Source organism: Bubalus bubalis, chromosome 4, assembly GCF_019923935.1.
Source record: "Bubalus bubalis isolate 160015118507 breed Murrah chromosome 4, NDDB_SH_1, whole genome shotgun sequence".
NCBI classification, from domain to species: domain Eukaryota; kingdom Metazoa; phylum Chordata; class Mammalia; order Artiodactyla; family Bovidae; genus Bubalus; species Bubalus bubalis.
The window spans coordinates 107,604,182-107,626,340 of record NC_059160.1 but is presented as its reverse complement, the minus strand read 5'-3'; the positions used below and the strand labels follow the sequence as shown (position 1 = coordinate 107,626,340).

General features: G+C 39.0%; 1 protein-coding gene and 1 long non-coding RNA gene across 5 annotated transcripts in view; one reads left to right on the top strand and one right to left on the bottom strand.

Moving 5' to 3' along the window:
- Positions 1–22,159, top strand: part of TMTC2 (transmembrane O-mannosyltransferase targeting cadherins 2) — a 417,736-nt gene that overhangs the window by 167,541 nt on the left and 228,036 nt on the right. For all 4 annotated transcript variants that reach the window (XM_025284384.2, XM_006054570.3, XM_044941876.1 and 1 more), the window contains one exon: positions 2,735–3,305. In XM_025284384.2, the coding sequence (XP_025140169.1) occupies positions 2,735–3,305 (571 nt within the window). Of the gene's footprint in view, positions 1–2,734; positions 3,306–22,159 lie in introns of those variants that run through there.
- LOC123333343 lies at positions 846–2,985 on the bottom strand. The gene is made up of 3 exons (XR_006550676.1): positions 2,847–2,985; positions 1,868–2,069; positions 846–1,048 (listed from the first exon to the last, which is right to left on the bottom strand). It is a non-coding gene; the product is annotated as an uncharacterized LOC123333343 (long non-coding RNA).

Below are 22,159 nucleotides of genomic sequence, written 5' to 3'. Positions count from 1 at the left end.
GTCTTATTTCATGTTCTTATGCCATAACATTCATTGAGTAAATAAAAACCTACCTAATAAGATAACACCCATCAGATAATTTTATCAGACTGATGTTTCCACTAGTGGAGTATATTTTGAACATGGGTGAAATGTTCCTTTGCTCTTACATTTTTGTTTTATTGATGCTGTTTGCCCTTTAAATTTTTTTCCTACAGTGCAGAAAATTTAGGGCTGTACCTCAGTTTTTTTCTCACAGTGAAATTATGAGATTTGTTAGTTTTGTCCTTTGTTTTGAAATTGTTTCATTGGAGTTAGACTTATATCTTGTTGGCTGCTGCGGATTACTAGATTTATTGCTATGGACATAAGAAATCCTGGCGACTTTGAACCAATTTTTTTTTTAAGTTTTTTTTTTGTTGTTGTTGTTGTTTTTTCTTTCACTTGAAAAGGAAAGCTGGTTGTGGGGCTGAACTAATAGCATGTAGAAAACCTGGTTTAGGGAACGTGTTTCCATCCTATATGGGTCTGCCACTGAACGGGTGAAGTATTGTCCTAAACAAATGTGCTTCTCAGCTTTCCTTGCTAAATTAGCCAAGTCTTATCCCATAGTGTTCTGCTGTTGAGCTTTCTGCTGCCCCGACTTTGAATATGTGAGTGTTTCTGCATTGATATTAGAGAAATTCACATCAGTATTTAGGTTAATGTTTAGTGGAGGCCAGTTGGCTTTTTATTCTCAATGGCTTGAAATCAGCTTTCTCTGACAACACTGTTTGGCAGTTTTTCATATTTCTTTAAAATTTTAATTATAACCCATCAAGTCTTAAGCAATTACTTCTGGGGTAGACTCTTGATGAATGTCATAACAAGGTGTTTTAATTTAATGGATCCAGAATAACATCTGTTTCTAATATTTTAAAAGCCAATTTATATGGAAATTCATTTATACACAGTCAGTACACAGAGCCTTGTAAAAATCAAAGTAGAAAATCAAACCCATGATATAGTAGGTCTTCTGTTAACAAAGGATTTCACTGATGAGTAGATTCAGCTGCCACTCGCTAATACCCTAAATAAAGAAGACAGAAAGTGAAGTCGTTCAATCATGTCCCCATGGACTGTAGCCTACCAGGCTCCTCTGTCCATGGAATTTTCCAGGCAAGAGTACTGGAGTGGGTTGCCATTTCCTTCTCCAGGGGATCTTTCTGACCTAGGGATTGAACCAGGGTCTCCCGCATTGCAGGCAGACACTTTACCATCTGAGCCACAAGGGAAGTACAACACCCTAAATATTGCACCTTAAACAAGATAGCAGTTTATTTCTCACACTCATGTAGTTTGCCCAGAGCTGGTATGGTCTACTATGACAGGGCCTCCATTTCCTTCAGTCTTATTGCTCTGTTGGGCATGATTTCTATTCCTAAGGACACCTTATGGATCATGATGGCTGCTGGAACTCCAGCTATTACATCTGTGCTCCAGCAGAAAGGAGGCAGAGGGGTAGAGGAGGGACGAATACTAAGCTTTTTCAAGGACACTTTTTCCCAGAGGAAGTAGTTCTCTGTGTTCCACTGGCCAGATATTAGTCAGTGGCAAATATTAGTCATGTGACCATATTTAACAGCCAAGGAAGATAGGAAATGATCTTTTTTTTTTTTCCCCCCCCAGAGGACCCAGCTAAAAACTAAAGATGTTATAAGTGTGGGAAAAGGGAAGGATAGACATTGAACTGTCTGTCACATTGAGTACTTCTTAAAACATGATTGTAACAGATCTTCTGCCTTTTATTGAATATCTAGAAAGGTCAGCTAGTTCTCATAAGTAGATAATACATGTAGAAGGACTAGAATAGTGTTTGGCAGAGTAGATAAAACAGGCATAGACGTACATTAATGGTAGCGGGCTCATTCTGTTCCCCAGGTGCACCTGATTTCAGAAGTTGTGGGTCAAGCTGAATTTAATAAGGGCCTTTCTGTAGATTAGAACAGTCTTTGTAGAATAGTAATAGCAGCAGCCAACAGGGACACGATGCTCCTTGCACTAGGTTTCCAGAACATTCATGAGTCTGCAAAGCAGTGTCCTTTGCTTTTCTGCATAGAAGATAAATGAACAATTGCAAGAGTTAGAAATGTGGAATCTTGGGCTCCTCCTCGACCTACTGAATTAGAACCGTTGCCTGCCTGTTAACAAGATCCCCAGGTGATCCTCATGTATGTGAATCATTTCCCTGGGCAGAGAGTCTATCTAAAATTTATTTCTACTAACAGAGCTAGTCCTTCCTCTAAGTCTATCCCCTACATCAGTATTACCTGAGACTTTGCTTCTTAAAAAATGCCTGTTCTCAGGCCTTATATCAGCCTGGTACCTGAGATCTGCATTTCTAGCCGTCATGCCATAGAAGGGCAGTTGTTTGACAACTTATTTATTAAGCTTTTACTAAGGGATGGAAACTCTGCATTCATTCTCCAAAGGTATTTGCATTCAAACAAAGAAGAAAAACTTTTGCGGAGAAGAAATACAACCCTAATTGTGGCACGTAGTAAGTGTGAAGGGGAGGATCTGAGTTCAGTCTCCCTGTGAAGCTGCTCTAAGGCTTTTTTGCATTAATCACATACACCTGGAAGCCCATCTATAACCACGTGAAGAGAAAGCTACTCAGGAAGGCGATGTTTCAGCAGTATATTTTAGCAATGTGTTTTCTTTTTTTTCTTTCTGTCTTTTACATTTGATTTCTTTTCTGACATTGTTTTTTTAGCCGTGCTATCAAGACGAACCAGGACCTTCTCCCAGAAACCCCCTGGACCCACATTTTCTACAATGACTTTTGGGGGACCCTGCTAACCCACAGCGGCAGCCACAAGTCCTACCGGCCCCTCTGCACTCTTTCTTTCCGCCTGAACCATGCCATCGGAGGGCTGAATCCCTGGAGCTACCATCTGGTCAACGTGCTGCTGCACGCGGCGGTCACTGGTCTCTTCACAAACTTCTCTAAGATCCTCCTTGGGGACGGGTACTGGACCTTCATGGCTGGCTTGATGTTCGCCTCTCATCCCATCCACACGGAGGCGGTGGCAGGAATCGTGGGCCGGGCTGATGTGGGGGCCAGTTTCTTCTTCCTCCTCTCCTTGCTCTGCTACATGAAACACTGTTCTACAAGAGGCTCCTCGGCCAGGACCTGGGGCTGGTTCCTGGGGACGGGAATGTGCGCCGGATGCAGCATGTTATGGAAGGAGCAAGGAGTCACCGTCCTGGCAGTTTCCGCCGTTTATGATGTCTTTGTCTTTCACAGACTGAAAATGAAACAGATCTTACCCACCATCTACAAAGTAAGTGATTGTTGGGCATGAGCATTGGGTTACTGAGTTCTCTCCCTGCTTGATCCCTTTTCCCCATTTAAAACAAATTATTCCTTTTCAGAGAGAATTTAAAGTAAGTTACTTTTTGATCTTCGGGAGGTGGAAGTGTCCTCTCTGACCTTTCCCTACTAACCTGGGTGTCAGTCTCTGATTATTTTATTTCTCAGGTTTCTTAACTTAGTTTCATGATTTCCAAGAGGAAATCCTCAAGAGGGCAGAAGGACAGTTCTGCCTTGTAAAGAATATGCATCTTTATTTATTTATCATTTACTCCTTTATTTCAGTCCAAGTCCTGTAATCCAATAAATTGCCTGTAATAGGTGTTTGAAAAAATAACACAGCTGATCAGTGAGCTGGATGCTCGACTCTGGAAAGAGGAAATCCTCTGCCATTTGTTAATATTACTTTTCCTAAGCTGACTTTGGAAAACAAACCTCTCTGCTGTGCTCTGGGAAGTCACATTCTTAAATAATGAGTCATTTTCACCTTTTCCTTGTTGTAGTGTATAAGAATAGAAGAGTCAAAACAGAAATTGGTTATTATAAGTTCTGCCCTGAGGCCAATTAAGACCTTTGCCTCAGTGCTTAATATGTGTTCTTCCGAATTCCCTCAGTGGTTTCAAATGCAGTGTAAGTTTGAAGGTCACGGAAGCACTTTAGGATCCCAAGTACTTGAAGAGAACTGAGCAGTTTCCTGCTGGTGTGTTAAGGGAATGCCTTGAGTGGACTAGTGCATCTTTAGAAACTGCCTGCTTCTCATCTCCACATCTTCCCTCCCTCACAATAAGCTCATCCTTGCCTTGCGTTTAAGTAAAAGACTGAACTTGGCCAGTGCCTGCAACCTCAGACATGATTCAGACTAGCTCCTTTATCCTTTTGGATACTCTTCAGCAAGGAGTATAATGGTTTAGGATACTGACCCTGAGAAAACTGTCAAGTGTTGTAGTTTTTACTACATTTTTCCTCTCAATTCTTAATTTTACTTAAAATCAAATTGAGAGGGAATTGAAGAACAAAATGGAGGGAAATAGAAACATTTATTTTGAAATGACTTTTTTTTTTTTTTTTATATTTAGGAAGAGTAATTATGCTCTGCTTCTGCTCTGTGGGGAAACAAGGAGTTTACTTAGAACTCAAGTATCAAGTGCTTAATGAAGTTCTTTTGTGATTTCAATTAACTGCTGAAACTTGAGAACCCTCATTCGGATTTGGTGCTTTGAACGCAACATAGGTTTGAAAGCCAAGCTCTTAATTTCAAATCAATTTTAAATATTCATTCAAAGAAAATTAGGGAGAACAGCCTTTTTCTTTTTAAAACCACATCATCAACAATAGCAAGTTTTCTTGTTGTACTGGAAATGCAAATAGAATAAGTCATGGTCCTTGTCCTTTGCAGGGTGAGAGCTATTTGGGGATGCAGATTGGGTGTTTTAAGACCTTGACAGCCTGGGAAGCACTGTGTTTTCTTCTGCAGAATTTTCATTTTACCATTTCATAAATTAGGAAATTATTTTGATATGTCAGTTTAGGACTTGCTTTTAGCATTTTTGAAGTTCTCTTCTGAGAAATTTTTGGTTCTCTAAGCTTATTTTCAAGGATAAAGTTGCTGAGAGAGCTCCTTACTATAAACTTGTCTCATGTAATATTTGGGACATATTTATAATAGAAAATTATTTTTGTTTATCTGAAAGTACAGTGCAACTGGGCATCCTGTGTTTTATTTGGCAGCCTTACTCATGCTGCTGCTTACGAAAATGAGAACTGCCACTTGTGCAAGGAAAGAAAACTTTTCTTTCCATCTAAGTTCTTTGGTTGCACTAATAATTAAATTGCCACAGGACAGATTAACAGAATTTGCCTGCAGTGCAGGAGACCTGGGTTCGATCCCTGGGTTGGGAAGATCCCCTGGAGAAGGAAATGGCAAACAATTCCAGTATACTTACCTGGAAAATCCCATGGACAGAGGAGCCTGGTGGGCTGCAGTCCATGGGGTCACAAAGAGTCGGGCACAAAGTTCCCCATCCTATGGGAAAGGACTTAATGCTTTGAATGTTCAGTGTCTTGAGAAGTTCTCAAATGGAAACTTACCCAGGCTGTCTGGTAACCAGACAAGGAAGTTAGTCATGGCAGCAATACCCTTCATCTGATAGTTGCTATCTCAGCTTAGCTTTTTCTTTTTTCATAGGTTTGGCCTTGTGGGCTTAATGAGGGCATTTGGATAATAGATTTTATAGATTTGTGAGAAACCTGGAGATGATCTATGCCTGGCCCCTTGTCTCCAGCTGAGGTGTAGAGAACCAGAGATGTGAAGGTCACCCAGAAAATGGAATCCCTAGAACTAGAAGACATATTTGTGACTGTCTAGTGATCTTACACTGTAAGGGTATGAAGATGAATAAAGAACGTAGATGACTCCACAGTAGAGAAGGAAATAATAAGCATTGAATCTTAACTCGCACTGAGTGAGTCACCTTAAACTAGTTCAATGACCTGTTTCTTCATGTCAGAATAGAGATCATGTTCTCCCCTGGAGAGGTTGGGAAGATTATATGAAATTGTATGGTGTTTGTTGTGAACTGCTGCTGCTAAGTCGCTTCAGTCGTGTCTGACTCTGTGAGACCCCATAGACGGCAGCCCACCAGGCTCCCCCGTCCCTGGGATTCTCCTGGCAAGAACACTGGGGTGGGTTGCCATTTCCTTCTCCAATGCATGAAAGTGAAAAGTGAAAGTGAAGTTGCTCAGTCATGTCTGACTCTTAGTGACCCCATGGACTGCAGCCTACCAGGTTCCTCTGTCCATGGGATTTTCCAGGCAAGGGTACTGGAGCGGGGTGCCATCGCCTTCTCTGTTGTTGTGAACTGGATACCTGGTATTTGGAAGGCACTTAATGCATATTAGTTGAAGGGAAAGAAGAAACATCAATGGAAATTATAAATCTTTATTTCAAGAAAGAGATGGCCAAACTTTTCCAGTGGTTTGAAAGCATATGAATTAGGAATCAACTGAAGCTGAAGCATGAATATTTAAGCAAAAAATTCCATTTAGAATTTCATGACTAGAGAGCTTGTAAACACTGGCATAGATTTCATATGGAAGTTATAGAAAGATTTCATATTCTGTCTTTAAAACATATATATTTCTATGCCTGGGGTAAGTTAGAAGAGACTCTGAAGGAAGTGGATTAAAAGACTTTTCAACCTTAAACGAATACATCTTGAATGTCTTACTAATTAACTCTACATCAGAGTTATCATAGTTTGCCAGATGAAATAAACTTCCCTGCCTTATTAAAACAGATTTTATATGTAAACAGAAGAACCCAGTGCACAAATGTTTAGCTCTATTATGCAAACCAAAGAACTAGCCAAATGCTCAAAAATCTAAAAATGGTGGTCCTCCTCAAGTTGGAAATGATTAAAACTAGAGGGGCAGTCTCTCCATTTTTATAGTTTTGTCAGTAATGTTTTTCTCATAGCAATCACACTCAGCGTCTTGCTTCACGTTTCTTTAGTAATGTCAGATGTTTTGATTCTGTACTTCTTGTCAGATTCATGTCCTAAAGTCAGCGTTTACTAGGATCAGGCAGAAGGAACTGTAGGGACAGGAGTTCCATCCCCTGCCTGGGACTTCTCTCCATCCCGTCATTGCAATAAGAAAGTACAAGGTTCTGTTTGGGAGAGGTTAAGATTGTTCTAAGACTTCCATCTGGATTTTCTGTGACATCTCCTGTTATTTAATATTGGTTACTTAAGAACAAATATGCCCTGTTTGGGCCAGACAGCCTTTTCGGGATGACTGAATTTGGTCAGAATTCTTGGCTGCCATTTTTTTTGACTGCTCAGGTTCAAGCAAATGATGCCCGTGTCCATATGACATGTAAAATTTCTGTAGTTCTGCAGAGGAAATAAGGAAATAGTAAGTACCCAGAATATTGTAGATATTTTATTTAGTATTTAGTAACCATGTTTGGGATTCCCAGGCGGCTTAGTGGTAAAGAATCCACCTGCAGTGCAGGAGACATGGATTTGATCCCTGGGTGGGGAAGATCTTCTGGAGAGGAAGTGGCAACCCACTCGAGTATTCTTGCCTAGGAAATCCCATGGACAGAGGAGCCTGGTGGGCTACAGTCCATGAGGTTGCAAAGACTCAGACACAACTAAACGCACACAGGGGCACACCAACACGCGGAACCATGTCCAGTGTTCATATCTCCTGTGCACGGTTCTGAATATGCCAAACGTATTAGCACATTTAGCTTAGTTAGTAAATGCTTATCAAGAGAATAATATGACTTTTGAAATAATATGGTTGATTATAACATGAAATAATACAGTTTTCAATACTTAGGGAAAAAATTGGAGGATTTGTAAGAGATTAAATATGTGGGCTTCCCCAGTGAATTACTGAATTCACACTTAAAGGCTGACTTTTGAAACAGATGTGCCTGCAGTGCTAAAGTGAAATCTTATACCTTCTCCTTTCTACAGTGAGGATTTCATTCCTGATTAGGGAGGTCTGGAAGGTGGGACTGGAAAAGATGCATGTCAGAAAAATGTTGAAAAATAAGTTTTCTTGACCTCTCAACAAATGACTATTTTAGCCTTTCTTAGATGGTTTTCACTTACTTAGCTTTATGTTGTCAAAATGTAAGGGGGATAGGGAACCCTTGAAAGACATTTAAACTAGCCTTGCAAATAAATGCTAGACTTTTATCTGCCCACAAAATATTTTACAAGTCTCCCATGATCCCAGGAGGTACATGGGTAATAAAATCAGTAAAGGCAACATTTTTCTTACTTACCCAACATCAGTCATTGCTTGCCTAGTGGCCATTTTCTGTGCTTATTTAACATCTGTTAACTGTTTTAATGTGGAAATATCTTTTTCCCCCCTTTATTAGCCTCATAATCACTTATTCAGTTACAGGTGAAAAAAAATTAAAAAGGAAAGGAAATCTGAAAGCGAGTGTAACAATTCTAATTATAGCCCAAAATAATTTGGAAAATGAAGCCCTTTGAGTTTGATATTTTAAGACTTTCTCTACAGATGACAGTATTTATTTTACTGTAGTTGTTTCCAAGATATGTATTATCTGGATAGCCACCTTTTTTTCAAATGAAATCTTGTGGCTCTATTTCATGTAAACAAGATAAAGACACTATATTACTAGAGAGGGATATGGGAGTCATTGCCACTTTTGAAAAGCAAGTTGTCTCTGTCTAGCAAAACTTTATTTTAATGCAAAGCCAGGTGTGATTGATGGAGGCTGCCTGTGGTGAGCAAGTTTACCTTTATCTTGGGTATTGAGTCAGCTTGGCTGTGTAATGGGATGCAACCATCTGACCCACACTAACAAATAGTTGCATAGTTCCAAGCCATTTACTGGGTGTATTTTGAAAATGGTTTCCCAGGGCCGGGGCTTATATTCTGTTGAAGGTTTTGGGCTCATCACTGTCTGAACACTGAAGACGTGAAATGTGGTGCTTGTGTCCATCAGACTATGTTGTGTGGCTCCCCACGTACAGAAAAACCAGTGTATAGCCTGCAGGTATTTGCACATTGGATCCACATGTGCTTTTTTAACTTGATTAGCTGCTTGGATGGCATTAGCAGAATCTGTTATTATTTATGACTTCGTCCCTTTTCTTTCTAGACCAGATTGTGGTTTTACTCAAGATGTGACCCTCATACCCATTGCCTTGAATGAAATACGATATATTTGCTGATTCTGATTGTCTTTAAGCACCATCTGTGCCTCTCTGCTTCAAGTAGTGTTCTTGCTTTCTGAAAATTGTCTTTCCCTTCATTTGTCTTACACTTGACTTTGTGAGAATCTAGATATAGCAAGGAACTCTGGTTCCGATCACAGTATTTCCTTGCATTATTGAAACTGGAGGGGGTGACTATTTGTCATGCACTTACAAATGAATTTGGATTTCCTCCCAGTAAACTTGTTGTAGCATTTAATATTCATGACCTGTAGTACTTTAAAACTTTGAACAGCTGCCAAGACCGCTAACCAGATAATACCACAAATAAAATCGAGGTTCAGAAATATTTTTCAATTCTAAAAGTCAAAGATTAATAGGGTATTTTATTCCTGCAGGTTGGCTTCCTCACTCAGCTGATTTGAGATGATTCTGTATTCTGCTTGCTGTTTAGATTCAAGTTATTTAAATTTGGGAAACTGACTATTCTTGCAAGTTTCTCTGATGCTTGCATTAGAGTGTTAATACCTGGGACAGCGATCTTATCACAAATTATGATTATTTTTTTAAAGGTTCATCTTTGTGCAAGGCACTGTGGTAGGTGATGTGAGGAATCTAAGATGAATCAATAAAATCCTGATCTTAAGGACATTTGAGAGTAGTAGGAAGTTGAGAATAGTACATGAAATTCAAGCTGAAGAGTGGTGAGGGTTGTCAGGCACTTGGAGCCAGAGGGCAGCTGAGAGGACGGGGAGGTGACTTTCAGCTGAGGGGGTGGGAAGCACCTTCTGGGGCAGGGTACGTCAGCAGGGCCCTGAAGGATTGTTTGGATGTAGGTATTTATAATTAGAGAGGTGGGGAAACGTGGAAAGTGGTGGGTGAGCATTTCCTTGAGGGAAACTCAGAGAAAGTTACTGAGGAGCACTGAGCAGTCCTTTCAGCGGATACATAAAGCACATGAACTTAGTAAAATGAATTAGGAAAGGCGAACTGAGATAGCTACTGTGTCTAATGATGTCAGGGCCTTTTAAGATATGATGTGACCCCAACATTGATGAGAGATGATGCATGGTTTTCAAATGTGCTAGCCCTTGGACTGGTCCATGGGAAGAGCCCAAGAATGTACAGGCCAGCTCTTTCTTGCCTGTTGGGAGAGCTTTCTTTCCTGTTCTTTCCCTGAACCTTAGAGAAGGTCCCTTAGGTGATGAGACTAAGGATCCGACTCAGAAGTGGAGGTTTTATCTCATTCTGTGAGTGTGTTTCCTATCAGTGTTTATCTCGTTCTGTACCATTTAAAGGAAAAGTAGTTATTTTCTGAATAATAATATTGTCTTACTTTTTACTCTGTAATATTTGACATGTTATTATACACTCCTAATGAGAAAAACAGGGAGTCCTTAAGGGCTTTCTCCAATGTCTGCTCGTCCAGCTTTGCTAAATGGTGTTCAGATATTACCATGAATGGCCACAAACACAAAATCTCTCTTTGTTTTATACTCTCATACAGGAAGACAGAAAAAAAAAAAAATTAAAAGGGTCCTTTTTACAGTATGGAATAAAACACTCTATCAGCACTGAATTTCAGCCAGTTAACTGAGTACCCCGTCAGTGAAAATAACACGCAAATTGGACCTTGTGATGAATAAATAGTGAGTCTCATTGAAATCATCTCTGCTGTTCTCATAACACTGTCTGGGATGTGTATTACATCACTCGGTTCAATTTTTGATAACCTGCTGCCTCAGAGGAATCAAATTGACTGACGGGGATCTCGTGATTGTCAGGTTACTCATATTCAACTGGGTTCTGTCAATTTCACGGAAAATGACGTGGTTTGCACAAATTTGAAACCCATTGTCATTGAAACCCTGGAAGTCAGATTCCTGTCTTAAATGCCTGCAACGATGGAAATGCCAATTTAGGATTGATTTCTCAAGTGAAATATAAGCTATAGAAAGCCAGATTTCTGGAGTGCATTAGAGAGTCCTTAAAAGGTGTGACCTGGGTGGGAGGTGGGGTGGATAAAACTGAATGTTAAATTCATTGATCATTGATAATAGGGTAAAGGTTGCACGGTATGATGTTTTTTTTTTAATATCCATTTTCATACCTGTCGATCACAGTATTCCTTTCTTCAGAAGGAAAATAAGAAATGAAAAGGGAACAACAGCACTTTCTAACACAAAAGTCTATGATGATTTGGTACTAGGAAGGTCGATGTGCCCTTGCTCTCAGGGTTTGTCTTTACAACTTTGCATCACCCAGATGGCTCCTGTATGCTCTGTTGGTCTGATTACAACTCTTGCATCAAGTGGAATAGCATGAATTCAGAATTTAATGCATGTTTCCTCAGTAATTATGGCCTTCATTAGTGAAGTCAGTGTTTCTGTTCCAGAGGACACTTTCTTTCTTTCTCCACATGTTTATTCATTTCATTTCAGGAAATCAAATAGAATGCAGAGATCATAATACTTCTCTTTGTTGTAATAAGGGAATCTGCAGCGTCTGCATTTGGGTGTGTGGTTGTCATTTTGCTTATAATTAATGTAAGATTCAAAGAAAACAGCAAGGACAACATGAGAAAAATGAAGCACATTTAAAAACAAATAAATGACTTAGTTTTTAGTATGTGAAGAAAATGAAAAATATATCCACAATTTCCATTATTGTATTATTAAAGATAACCACATATGAAGTACATTTAGTAGTCATTGCTTATATACAACATCAGTTGTGACAGCTTAGAAGTAATTACATTTTATATATTTAAAAGCAACAAAAACAAACAAGAAAACACCTCAGCATTTTAATTTTGTAAATTTTGCATCATTATACTTGTTAACGGTACCAGCCCAGCCTTTTGAGGGCGTTGTCTTGGTTTCTAATGCCTGAGACCCTGAGTCTTCCCCTTATAAAAGGGTGTACTGTGCGTGTGCGTGTCGTGTGTCCCACCAGAATAAACTGCAGGAATACATGTGTATGTAATGTTGTCAGATTATATCAAAGCTAGGTATGAGTGGCTTGAGTATATTTCTGTAATTTTTATGAAATGGAAAACTCCAAATTACATAGAATTATTTCTCCTAATTTGAAGAGTCAGGCAAAAATTTACCTGTTCCATTGACTGACATTTCTTAAAATCTTATAACAGTATGATAAAAGTTAAATATACCTAATACTATGAAAGCAAGTGATGCTTACTTTGAAGTAGCACTTGGTGATTGGCTAATCTTCTCATGTATAGATTCAGGTAAGAACATTTTAGAAAGGCCTTTGGATTGGATCCTGAAGATTTATATTTAAATGATGTGACTTTGGATAAATTACTAAATGTACTGAACATCAGTTACAGGGTCTGTGGAGATGACGGAATATAATATTTGCCTTGCCAAATTATTACCAGATATGAATATAGTAAATGTACATTCTCAGACAGGTTCGTTTTCTGTAGTAGATATCACCATCCTCGACAGCATTTTGTTATATTTCCTTAGCATTTCTGTAATAGTGAACTTTCTGCCCGTTTTGCAGAGCAATCAGTTGACTTAGCTCTGACTTTTCTAATGGGATGCTGGGTGAAATGTCGATCAAAGTGTTTGCTATTCTATTCAACAGTGCTGACAATTTAAAGTATATTGAGAAAAAGGCCCTTTTCAAGGAAAAGTCTTCTGAACAACTGATTTGATTATTTATCTTTTGTTTGAAAATAAGTACACATACTCATTCTTTCATTTTTCTCCATTGATAATATCTTACCATCATTTCATAATTTTATAGCCTGACTTTACCACTTCAGGCTCAGGATGGTGCTGTTGCTTATGTATCTGGAAGTGGAGGGGATCCAAGCTTTTTCTGGTCTGCTCCCTACCAGTACCCTGTTTGCTGTATATTTGCTTTTCGTAAGGTTTGTAGTAAGGAAGATTAGTGCAGTGGCTGTAATAGCTTGCAGCGTTCATCTCGTTCTTTGGGGAAAGAGGAAGCATGTTAACACCTAAGGGTGAACGTGCATCTCTTGCCTCCTCTTGTTATTCCCTAGCCTGGCAGGCAACCCTGTGGCAGCTGATTCTAGAATCTCTTGCAATAAACCTTTTCAGGGAAGCATTGAAGCTGCTTTTTGTTGTCATTGCTGTTGTTCCATAGTTTAGTTTATTTCCTTACTTCCTAAGGAGAGCAGAGATGGCAGCATTTTTGTTGTTAAAGCAATACTGTTTTCTGGCTGCAAGAGATTTTATAAAATATTTCAAATGCCTTAACAACATTCAGACCAAATTATTTTTACAGGAACTTAATTCCTGGTAACTTGGGCTTGCTGAGAAAAGTCTATAGCTAAAAGTGGTTTTCGTTTTATAGGTAAGATTATACTTGCCAGTGGTAAAGAATCTGCCTGCCAGTGCAAGGGACCGCAAGAGATGTGGGTTGGATCCCTGGGTCGAGAAGATCCCCTGGAGTAGGAAATGGCAATCTGCTCCAGTATACTTGTCTGGAAAACTCCATGGACCGAGGAGCCTGACAGGCTATAGTCCATGAGGTCACAAAGAGACGAACACAGCTGAGCACACATGCACAAGATTGGTTTTGAGTTTGAAAAACCCAATATTTAAGAATATGGTTTAAGTGACAGGTAATAGCTAGGGTGGGTAGGGGATGGAGACTGTTTAAGCATTAGGGTTTATTATGGGTTTCCAAACTGGAATGATTGTCAGCCTCTCATGGGGAAACTTTTAAATCGGAGATTGTAGCTCCAAACTGGACACTACTGAATAAGGATATTTTGTTCTGCTTATTTATTTATTTATTCTTTTGAAGTGTTAGGGAGGAGCTGGTGGAGAAATAGCAGGAAAAATTACTATTTACTTATGTCCTCCTCTCACAGTGTACTGTGCACGGCTTGTGGGATCTTAGTTCTTAGATCTACTTTCTAAAAAATTCCCGCTGCTGTTATCAAATCTAGGTTCATCTCCTTGCCGCTCATAAGCCAATAATTCAAGAATGAAGTGTCAGTAGAAAGGAAAAGTGCTTTAATCAGAAAAGCTGGCAATCTGGGGAGAAGATGGACTCCTGTTCAGAGGCCAACTCTGTAGAGTCTGCTCAGCTGTGACAAAGTTTAAAGGGAACTAGTGCGGTACTGGGGAGAGGCCGGTTTTGCATCATTCCTCGTTGTGTGCAGACTATCTGACTCTCTCTCCAGATGTTATTTTACCCCGCTGTGATCTGCCTGCAGGATTGCTAGAAGGGCTTGGGCGGGTGGCTGTTGCAGGTAGAGAGCTAGTCATTTTTTAACAGCTTAGTTCTTCATCCTTCTCTTTATCTAGGAAAAAAATCTACAGGTTAGACAAGGCAGGGTGTGCATTCAGGAGACCATAAGTCAGGGGTTAGTTCCAGTTGCTTAGTGATCTCGTTCCTCTAATTATGTTCTTTTAAGGTTAGAGGGCAGCAGAAGTGGGTAAACAGGAAAGGGGTAAAAGAGCTGCCTTTCCTGTAATTTTGATGAGTAGCTGGCTCTGGCACCCACTGATGTACATTGAGAGTCTGATACCCCATACAATATTATGAAACATTGTAAGATTTTCATACAGACACAAGATTTTGTGGTCTGGAAGGGATATTAGAAATTATCTATCTATATGCTAGCCCATCTCTTTTTGCAGAAATTGGGGTCCACAGAAATTAGTTGGGTGTACAGTTAACAGTACCTCTTCCTCTAGATCCAGTGCTTTTTACCACTGTGCACATTGCTTCCATGCCTTTAATTATAGAAAAAAACAAACTTGTGATTATGAAAATAATTTTGAATTTGCCACTTTAGAGACTTGTAATGGACCACCACCATGTACCATTCCTCAGGTGTGTCATGAATAAGACTGCCTTCTTATTTCCCCCTAGATACTTTCTCTTTAGCTATATTAGTAATTCCAGGATTTAAGGCTCCAGCTTGATTTAAGCCCTTCAAATGGAACATACTCTTTTCTTTTTTTGGCCACACCGCATAGCCTTAGAGATCTTATTCTTCCAACCAGGAATGGAACTCATGTCCTCTGCAGTGGAAATATGGCATCTTAACCACTGGACTGCCAGGGAATTCCCTCAAATGGAACATATACTTTTGTAGCTAACAGAAGCTTAACACAAAGAGACTAAAATCACAGTGTATTTTTCTTCCTAATTTGATTAATTTCCTTTACTAACAGGATATTATGTTTGGAATAGATTATCCCTCAATAGAAGGATCTTCTGTTTGAGGATACTGAGCCTGGGATTGGTTTAGAGGTGGAGAAGATGAATACTGGCTTGGCTGTTCTTTGACACCCTGTTCCAGCTCTCTAAGGCACCACTGTGCAAACTTGGAGCAAGAAAAATTTTAGGCATTAGCAGTAGACTCATCAGCTTGGTGTATTGTTGTTCACCCTGATACTCACAATTCCAGGAATGTTGTAGGATGCCACTCATTTCTTAAAGATGCTGAAAGTTTCTTGTGATCACACAATATGACTTTAGTTTCTTTCTGTTGGATGAGTATTCAAATGAGTGACAACCCTAATGTCAAAAGAGAGGATGGTTCCAAAAATGAAGGTACTTCAGAGGTAAAATTGCCAGAAAGGAGAAAATGCAGAGATGCCAATTGAAAAATGGGCAGGCTAAGTGAGAAAGGGGCTGAATTTAAGCTGTCAAAGCAGCAGCTGAAAGTTTCTGGTTCTTGGACAGGATAATTTGTAGTCTTTGATTCTCTTGCATTCTGCAGTGTAATCTTCTCTGCAGCCCTGCTGACTTCCATATTGTTTAAAGAGGAAGAGAAATACCCCATTTAAATTCATTAGCCTTCATTTGCATATACACAGAGCTGGTGGTAATTATGATAACAGCCACCACTCAAGGCTTACTGTGTGCTAGCAAAGTGTCTTCTATGCATTTCTTTGTTGGATTCTATGAAAGTAGATATTATTTACAGATAAGGAAACTTATAGGAGTGAGGTTTATAGAAGTGAAGTAATTTGCCCAAGGATTTCAGAGAGTGCCTAGCTAGGGAAGAAGGGATCTCTTTCCATAGTTAACACCAAAGCTCCTGGTTTGGTTAAAATGGAAAATCCAAATAAGATGAAAGAATCAGTCATTCTCATATTATTTGGTCTTGCAAACAGTGCTGTTTACCTACAATAGTGTTAAATACAAGTGATACACACTTCTACATACAATTACGCATTTTATGGCTGCTAGTAATACAAAGATGGATAATATATTATCCCAGTTCCTTTGAGTAGGGAAGAGTCTTGAGTGAAAGAAATTTCTAACAGTGACAACTAAGTAGCTCAGATCATCCAGAATTTTGTTTTTAACTTTTTAAGACTCTGAGCCAACAAAGGTCTGTCTAGTCAAAGCTTTGGTTTTTTCCAGTAGTCATGTATGGATGTGAGAGTTGGACCATAAAGAAAGCTGAGTGCTGAAGAATTGATGCTTTTGAACTGTGGTGTTGGAGAAGATTCTTGAGAGTCCCTTAGACTGCAAGGAGATCCAACCTGTCCATCCTAAAGGAGACTAGTCCTGGGTGTTCATTGGAAGGACTGATGCTGAGGTTGAAACTCCAATACTTTGGCCACCTGATGCGAAGAGTTGACTCAATGGAAAAGACTCTGATGCTGGGAGGTACTGGGGGCATGAGGAGAAGGGGACAACAGAGGATGAGATGGTTGGATGGCATCACCGACTTGATCGACATGAGTTTGAGCAAGCTCCAGGAGTTGGTGATGGACAGGGAAGCCTGGTGTGCTGCATTCCATGCGGTCTCAAAGAGTTGGACATGACTGAGCGACTGAACTGAACTGAAAACCATTTCATGTTTGTGCATTTAATTTGGATTCAGAGTCAATTTCCATTTTTTTCTCCCTCAGTGCCTGTCATGTGACAAGTTTGCTAGATTCTTTCTTATCTTTTCATTTTTTGAAAAATAGGTACCAAGTGTCTTCTAAATATGAGGCGCCTTTTTAGATGTCAAGGATAAAGTAATGAAGAAAACAGACAAAACTGCTCTCTTGGAATTTACGTGCGCATGTGTGCTCAGTCATTCCATCATGTCTGACTCTTTGTGACCCTATGGACTGAAGCCTGCCAGGCTCCTGTGTCCATGGAATTCTCCAGGCAAGAATACTGAAGTGTGTTGCCATTTCCTCCCCTAGGGGATCTTCTGACCCAAGGATCAAACCCATGTCTCTTGCATCACTTGTATTGGCAGGAAGATTCTTTACCACTGAGCCCCCTGGAATTTTACATTTGCTTTCTAATTTAGCTGTCACAGTGACCCTGTGGGGTCATTATTTGTACCCATTTTACAAGCGACTGAGTGAATCTCCCTGAATTGATTAGCATGCAGTGAAGCTGGATTTCAAAGGCAATGCTAATTCTAAATGCAGTGATCATTTTTAGTATAGATCCTTGTCTTTGTGTTCCTTCAAGTAAAAGGTAGCCTGATTATTTAAGGTATTATATGAATAGTACTGATTGTGTGTGTGTGTGTGTGTGTGTGTGTAGATGGTTTAGAAGCTTCCTTGAGAAGAAGTACTGGATACTCTTTTTCTTTTTCATCTTCCTATCCCAGAAGAGTAACAGGCATTGAGATACTGATACTCTGAGCTCGCTCATCTACATCACATTGGCCTGCAAGGGCATAGCATGTCCACCATGGGTTTGTCCAATAGGAAAAGGAGTATGTCAAGGCTGTATATTGTCACCCTGCTTATTTAACTTATATGCAGAGTACATCATGAGAAACGCTGGGCTGGAGGAAGTACAAGCTGGAATCAAGATTGCCGGGAGAAATATCAATAACCTCAGATATGCAGATGGCACCACCCTTATAGCAGAAAGTGAAGAAGAACTAAAGAGCCTCTTGATGAAAGTGAAAGAGGAGAGTGAAAAAGTTGGCTTAAAGCTCAACATTCAGAACACTAAGATCATGGCATCCAGTCCCATCACTTCATGGCAGATAGGTGGGGAAACAGTGGAACAGTGTCAGACTTTATTTTTCTTGGCTCCAAAACCACTGCAGATGGTGATTGCAGCCATGAAATTAAAAGACGCTTACTCCTTCGAAGGAAAGTTATGACCAACCTAGACAGCATATTAAAAAGCAGAGACATTACTTTGCCAACAAAGTTCCGTCTAGTCAAGGCTATGGTTTTTCCAGTGGTCATGTATGGATGTGAGAATTGGACTATAAAGAAAGGTGAGCACTGAAGAATTGATGCTTTTCAACTGTGGTGTTGGAGAAGACTCTTGAAAGTCCCTTGGATTACAAGGAGATCCAACCAGTCCATCCTAATGGAGATCAGTCCTGGGTGTTCATTGGAAGGACTGATGCTGAAGCTGAAACTCCAGTACTTTGGCCACCTGATGTGAAGAGCTGACTCATTGGAAAGGACCCTGATGCTGGCAAAGATTGAGGGCAGGAGGAGAAGAGGACGACAGAGGATAAGATGGCTGGATGACATCATCGACTCGATGGACATGGGTCTGGGTGAACTCCGGGAGTTGGTGATGAATAGCTTCATGGGGTCGCAAAGAGTCATACACGACTGAGCAACTGAACTGAACAGATTTAAAAGAGAGGCCTTGTATATACATCCTTTGAGGTTGGGCTGGGTTAGATTTGCTTCTGAGGCTCCTTATGATTTTCTCGACCTGTTCTATAATGCATGGTGCATCCCCAAAGCATGCAAAATTGAATTTTCTGGAGTCAGTTCACATTGAAGCATTTGGTTTGACTCTGAAATCATATTGCTGCATCATTGCTAATCAACCTTATTAACTTATGTGTACAGACAATGCATTCCTAATGACTTTATAAGGGAAAAGATAAGTCTGTGCTAAAGAGTTTGCTTTATAGTTCAGATTAAAAACCTTTTCCTATAAGTTTCATTAGAAATATGATACAGCTTAGAATGACTAGCAGTGTTGTGATGTCCAGTGCCTGTTTGTCTTTTGGAGGTCCTCCCTGCACAGGATGTGTCAGGCCTTAGTGAATGTGGATTGTAAAGAGTGTCTTTTAGAATCTGAGATTCCCTCTATTTATACAAAAAAAGAGCTCTAGGTTCCCTGATTCAGTACTGGTAACCTTTGAGGCCAGATGCAATTCTGATTTTTAAAAATTATTTTGGAGATAACAGTGTGCATAAACTCTGTATCATGTAACACCGCCAACATGGCAGCATTCCAGACTAAGAAACTTTTAGTATTTCTGAAGGGAAATATCTGAATATTTACAATAAATGGAATAAAGACTGTAAATAGCCGCATGTCAGGTTGGGCTTTTTTGTATTTTTTAACAGTTTAATTGAGATATCATTTGCATATCATAAAATCAGTTTATTTTTCATATTGCTTTTGAATGTGTTCACCAAGTTTTTGCAACTATTATCATAATCTTAGTTCCATATTTTGAAATTAAGAGTGAGGGAGTTTGGATCTAAAGTTATTGGTTTTCATAGAGGGTAGTGTTGTTTTAACTTCTTTTTTCTTTTTGATTTTCCAAGTTTAACAAGATCTGTAGAAAAAAAAGTTCTGACCTCAATCCATGTGGTTGGTTAAGTCTTACAGAGATTCCAGCATGTTTTCACTGGTGTCTTTAATATGCTTGCCTGTCTTATTTACTGTTTAACAAATTGGTTGTGGTGTTTGGGTAATCAGGGCATCTTCTTTGGGGCTATGTTTGGGTCAGAATGCTTGGATCCTTATTTTGTTTTTTTCAAAATTATGATAAATTGTAGGTCCCTACACAAATGCAATTTTCTGCAGTAAGAATCTGACATCAGTATTTGATAGCTTTCTTGGCTGTGTGTTTAGTACATGCAGCTCTTGGTTCTTGAATGAGTAACAGTTGCTTATAGTATAATAGGAATCTGAGTACTTTGTAGTCTTTTTCATATATTTGCCTCTCGTTGTGTATTACAGATGTCTTACACATGCAGAAGTAATTGTGTTGTGTTTAAGTACATATTGTTCACTTATTTTTAGCTGTGTCCAGGGTTCTTTTTCAAAGTGTAAAGGTGCTTTTAAAATCTAAGATAGACTCAATTTCCATTCCTTAACTTTTTTAAAAAAAGGAAACATATTTTTAGAGAAACTAAACATATTTAAAGTTGGAAAAGAATTTGGAGTCTTTCTTTACCCCTTTAAAGAAATGGCCATCTTTAAAATATGTCCCAGCTTATTCCTTAGAGGTAGATTTACTTTTGAGCAGTTTTAAAAGAGCAATAACATAGTTAACTATGGGAGAAAGATTCTATAAAAATTTAATATGCCATTAAGACATTTGCAGATTTACATCAGATTTATATAAAGGTTGTTTGAAGCTACACCTTTGCATGCAGTTGGTGGCCTTTTTCTAGGTTAATTACATTCGAGCCTCTGAAAAATGTTAGACATTTGAGAGAAGTTGTGATTTCAGAGATAAAGGGAACACGCTGTGAAAAGTATGGCCGTGTGGCATAATGACATAAATCCTGCCGTTCTAATCAGGAGGCCTGGCTTCTCACAGTTTCGGCCACTACCTGCGTGTGTAATTGTGGACAAACAATTGAACCTCTCCAGGGTTTACTTTCCAAATACGGACGTTTCTGGGGATGCTTCAAAAACCAAATTATATCATGTTATTTTTAACCATAATTAAAAATTAATTTCATTGCAAATCTTTTAAAAAGTAAGATCATAAACTTTCTTTGTCTTTGAAATAATCTGATTGGAAAGATGGAATCACTATGCCAATATGAAGTACTTCATTCATTCCCAGAAGAGTAGATCCTCAAGTATTTAGAATAATATTTTTTGAGCACTGAGTATTTATTGCAAACTGAAGTGGGCTCTATGTTTTCTTTCACCTTTCAGAGAAATCTGCTTTAAATTATCTTCATATCTCCCTTTGATCATGATGGTTTGAAGTTATCTTTTTCATTATCTTCTAAACCCAAATACTTGATTTTCTTCAATGGATTCTCCCAGAAGTCCATTATATTTTCTGTTTCTTAGTTCCTATTCTATCCTACATAATCATTTCCTTATGGCATTTTACATGAGCTGTGCTGTCATTTTAGGCATGCAATTAGACATTGACTTTGATCCTTTTTCCACGCAAGAAGAATAGCATGTTTTCTTGAAATACCAAATTGAACTCGCCATTCTCTGTAGGGGAATTGAAAAAGGAAAAAAAAAAGCCTAAACAAAATAATGTTGTCAAGTGTCAAACAGTGGTTTGGACTGAGAACTCTCCATATTGAATCCTCTGTCTCAGAGCCTCTGTAAAGGCTCATATTGACGCTTTACAAACAGTATAACGGGTCAGATAGTAAACGTTTTCTGTCACGTGGATTCCATGACAACGGTTTAACTCTGTGGGATTACTGAAAACAACTGGATGTTCTGTGTTCTAGTAAAACTTTATCTGAAAAACAGGTGTGCACTAGATTTGGCCAGTTTGCTGACTTTATAGCTTGCTGACTTTATTTAGTACCTTAGTTGATATACCCACCCGTGTGAATTAAGTCATACATGCTCTCCATAGAGGCTAAGTTTGGGATAATATCTTTACAGTGGTATCATTCATTCAGTTTCTTATATGCATTTTACGAAGGACCTTCACATTCATTTTTATCTGAATCTTTAATACTTTTGTCAAGAGGATATAAATCTTCTTCTGTTACAGTGGTGGAAATCTAGAGTGGTGGAATATGCCTAACGTGACCCTGAGAACACAAGTCCTTTCCTCTCATTTTCTGCTCTGTATTTTATCTGAGTACCAGTGAGCTCACCGTGCAGGTATCCCCAATACTGTTCTGTATTAGTCGACTCTCCTTTACCCTAAAATTTGAAAGTAAATTCAAGTCCAAATTTAGCACTTCTACTATTCTCTGGATACCAGATTCATTCAAAATAATCATGCAAAGTAAACTTTGGTAACAATTCCCCGCAAAGGAAGCCCAAGTAAGCAGAAAGCAGTTTCCAAGAATAACCAGCTCTAGAAGTTCATCACAGCTGTAAAAATATATCTTCAGTACAAATTTAACTTGTAGTAGAAGGATACTTGAATTTTTCTTCATCTTCCTTGATTTTTTTTTTTTTTGGCAAATTATTAAGA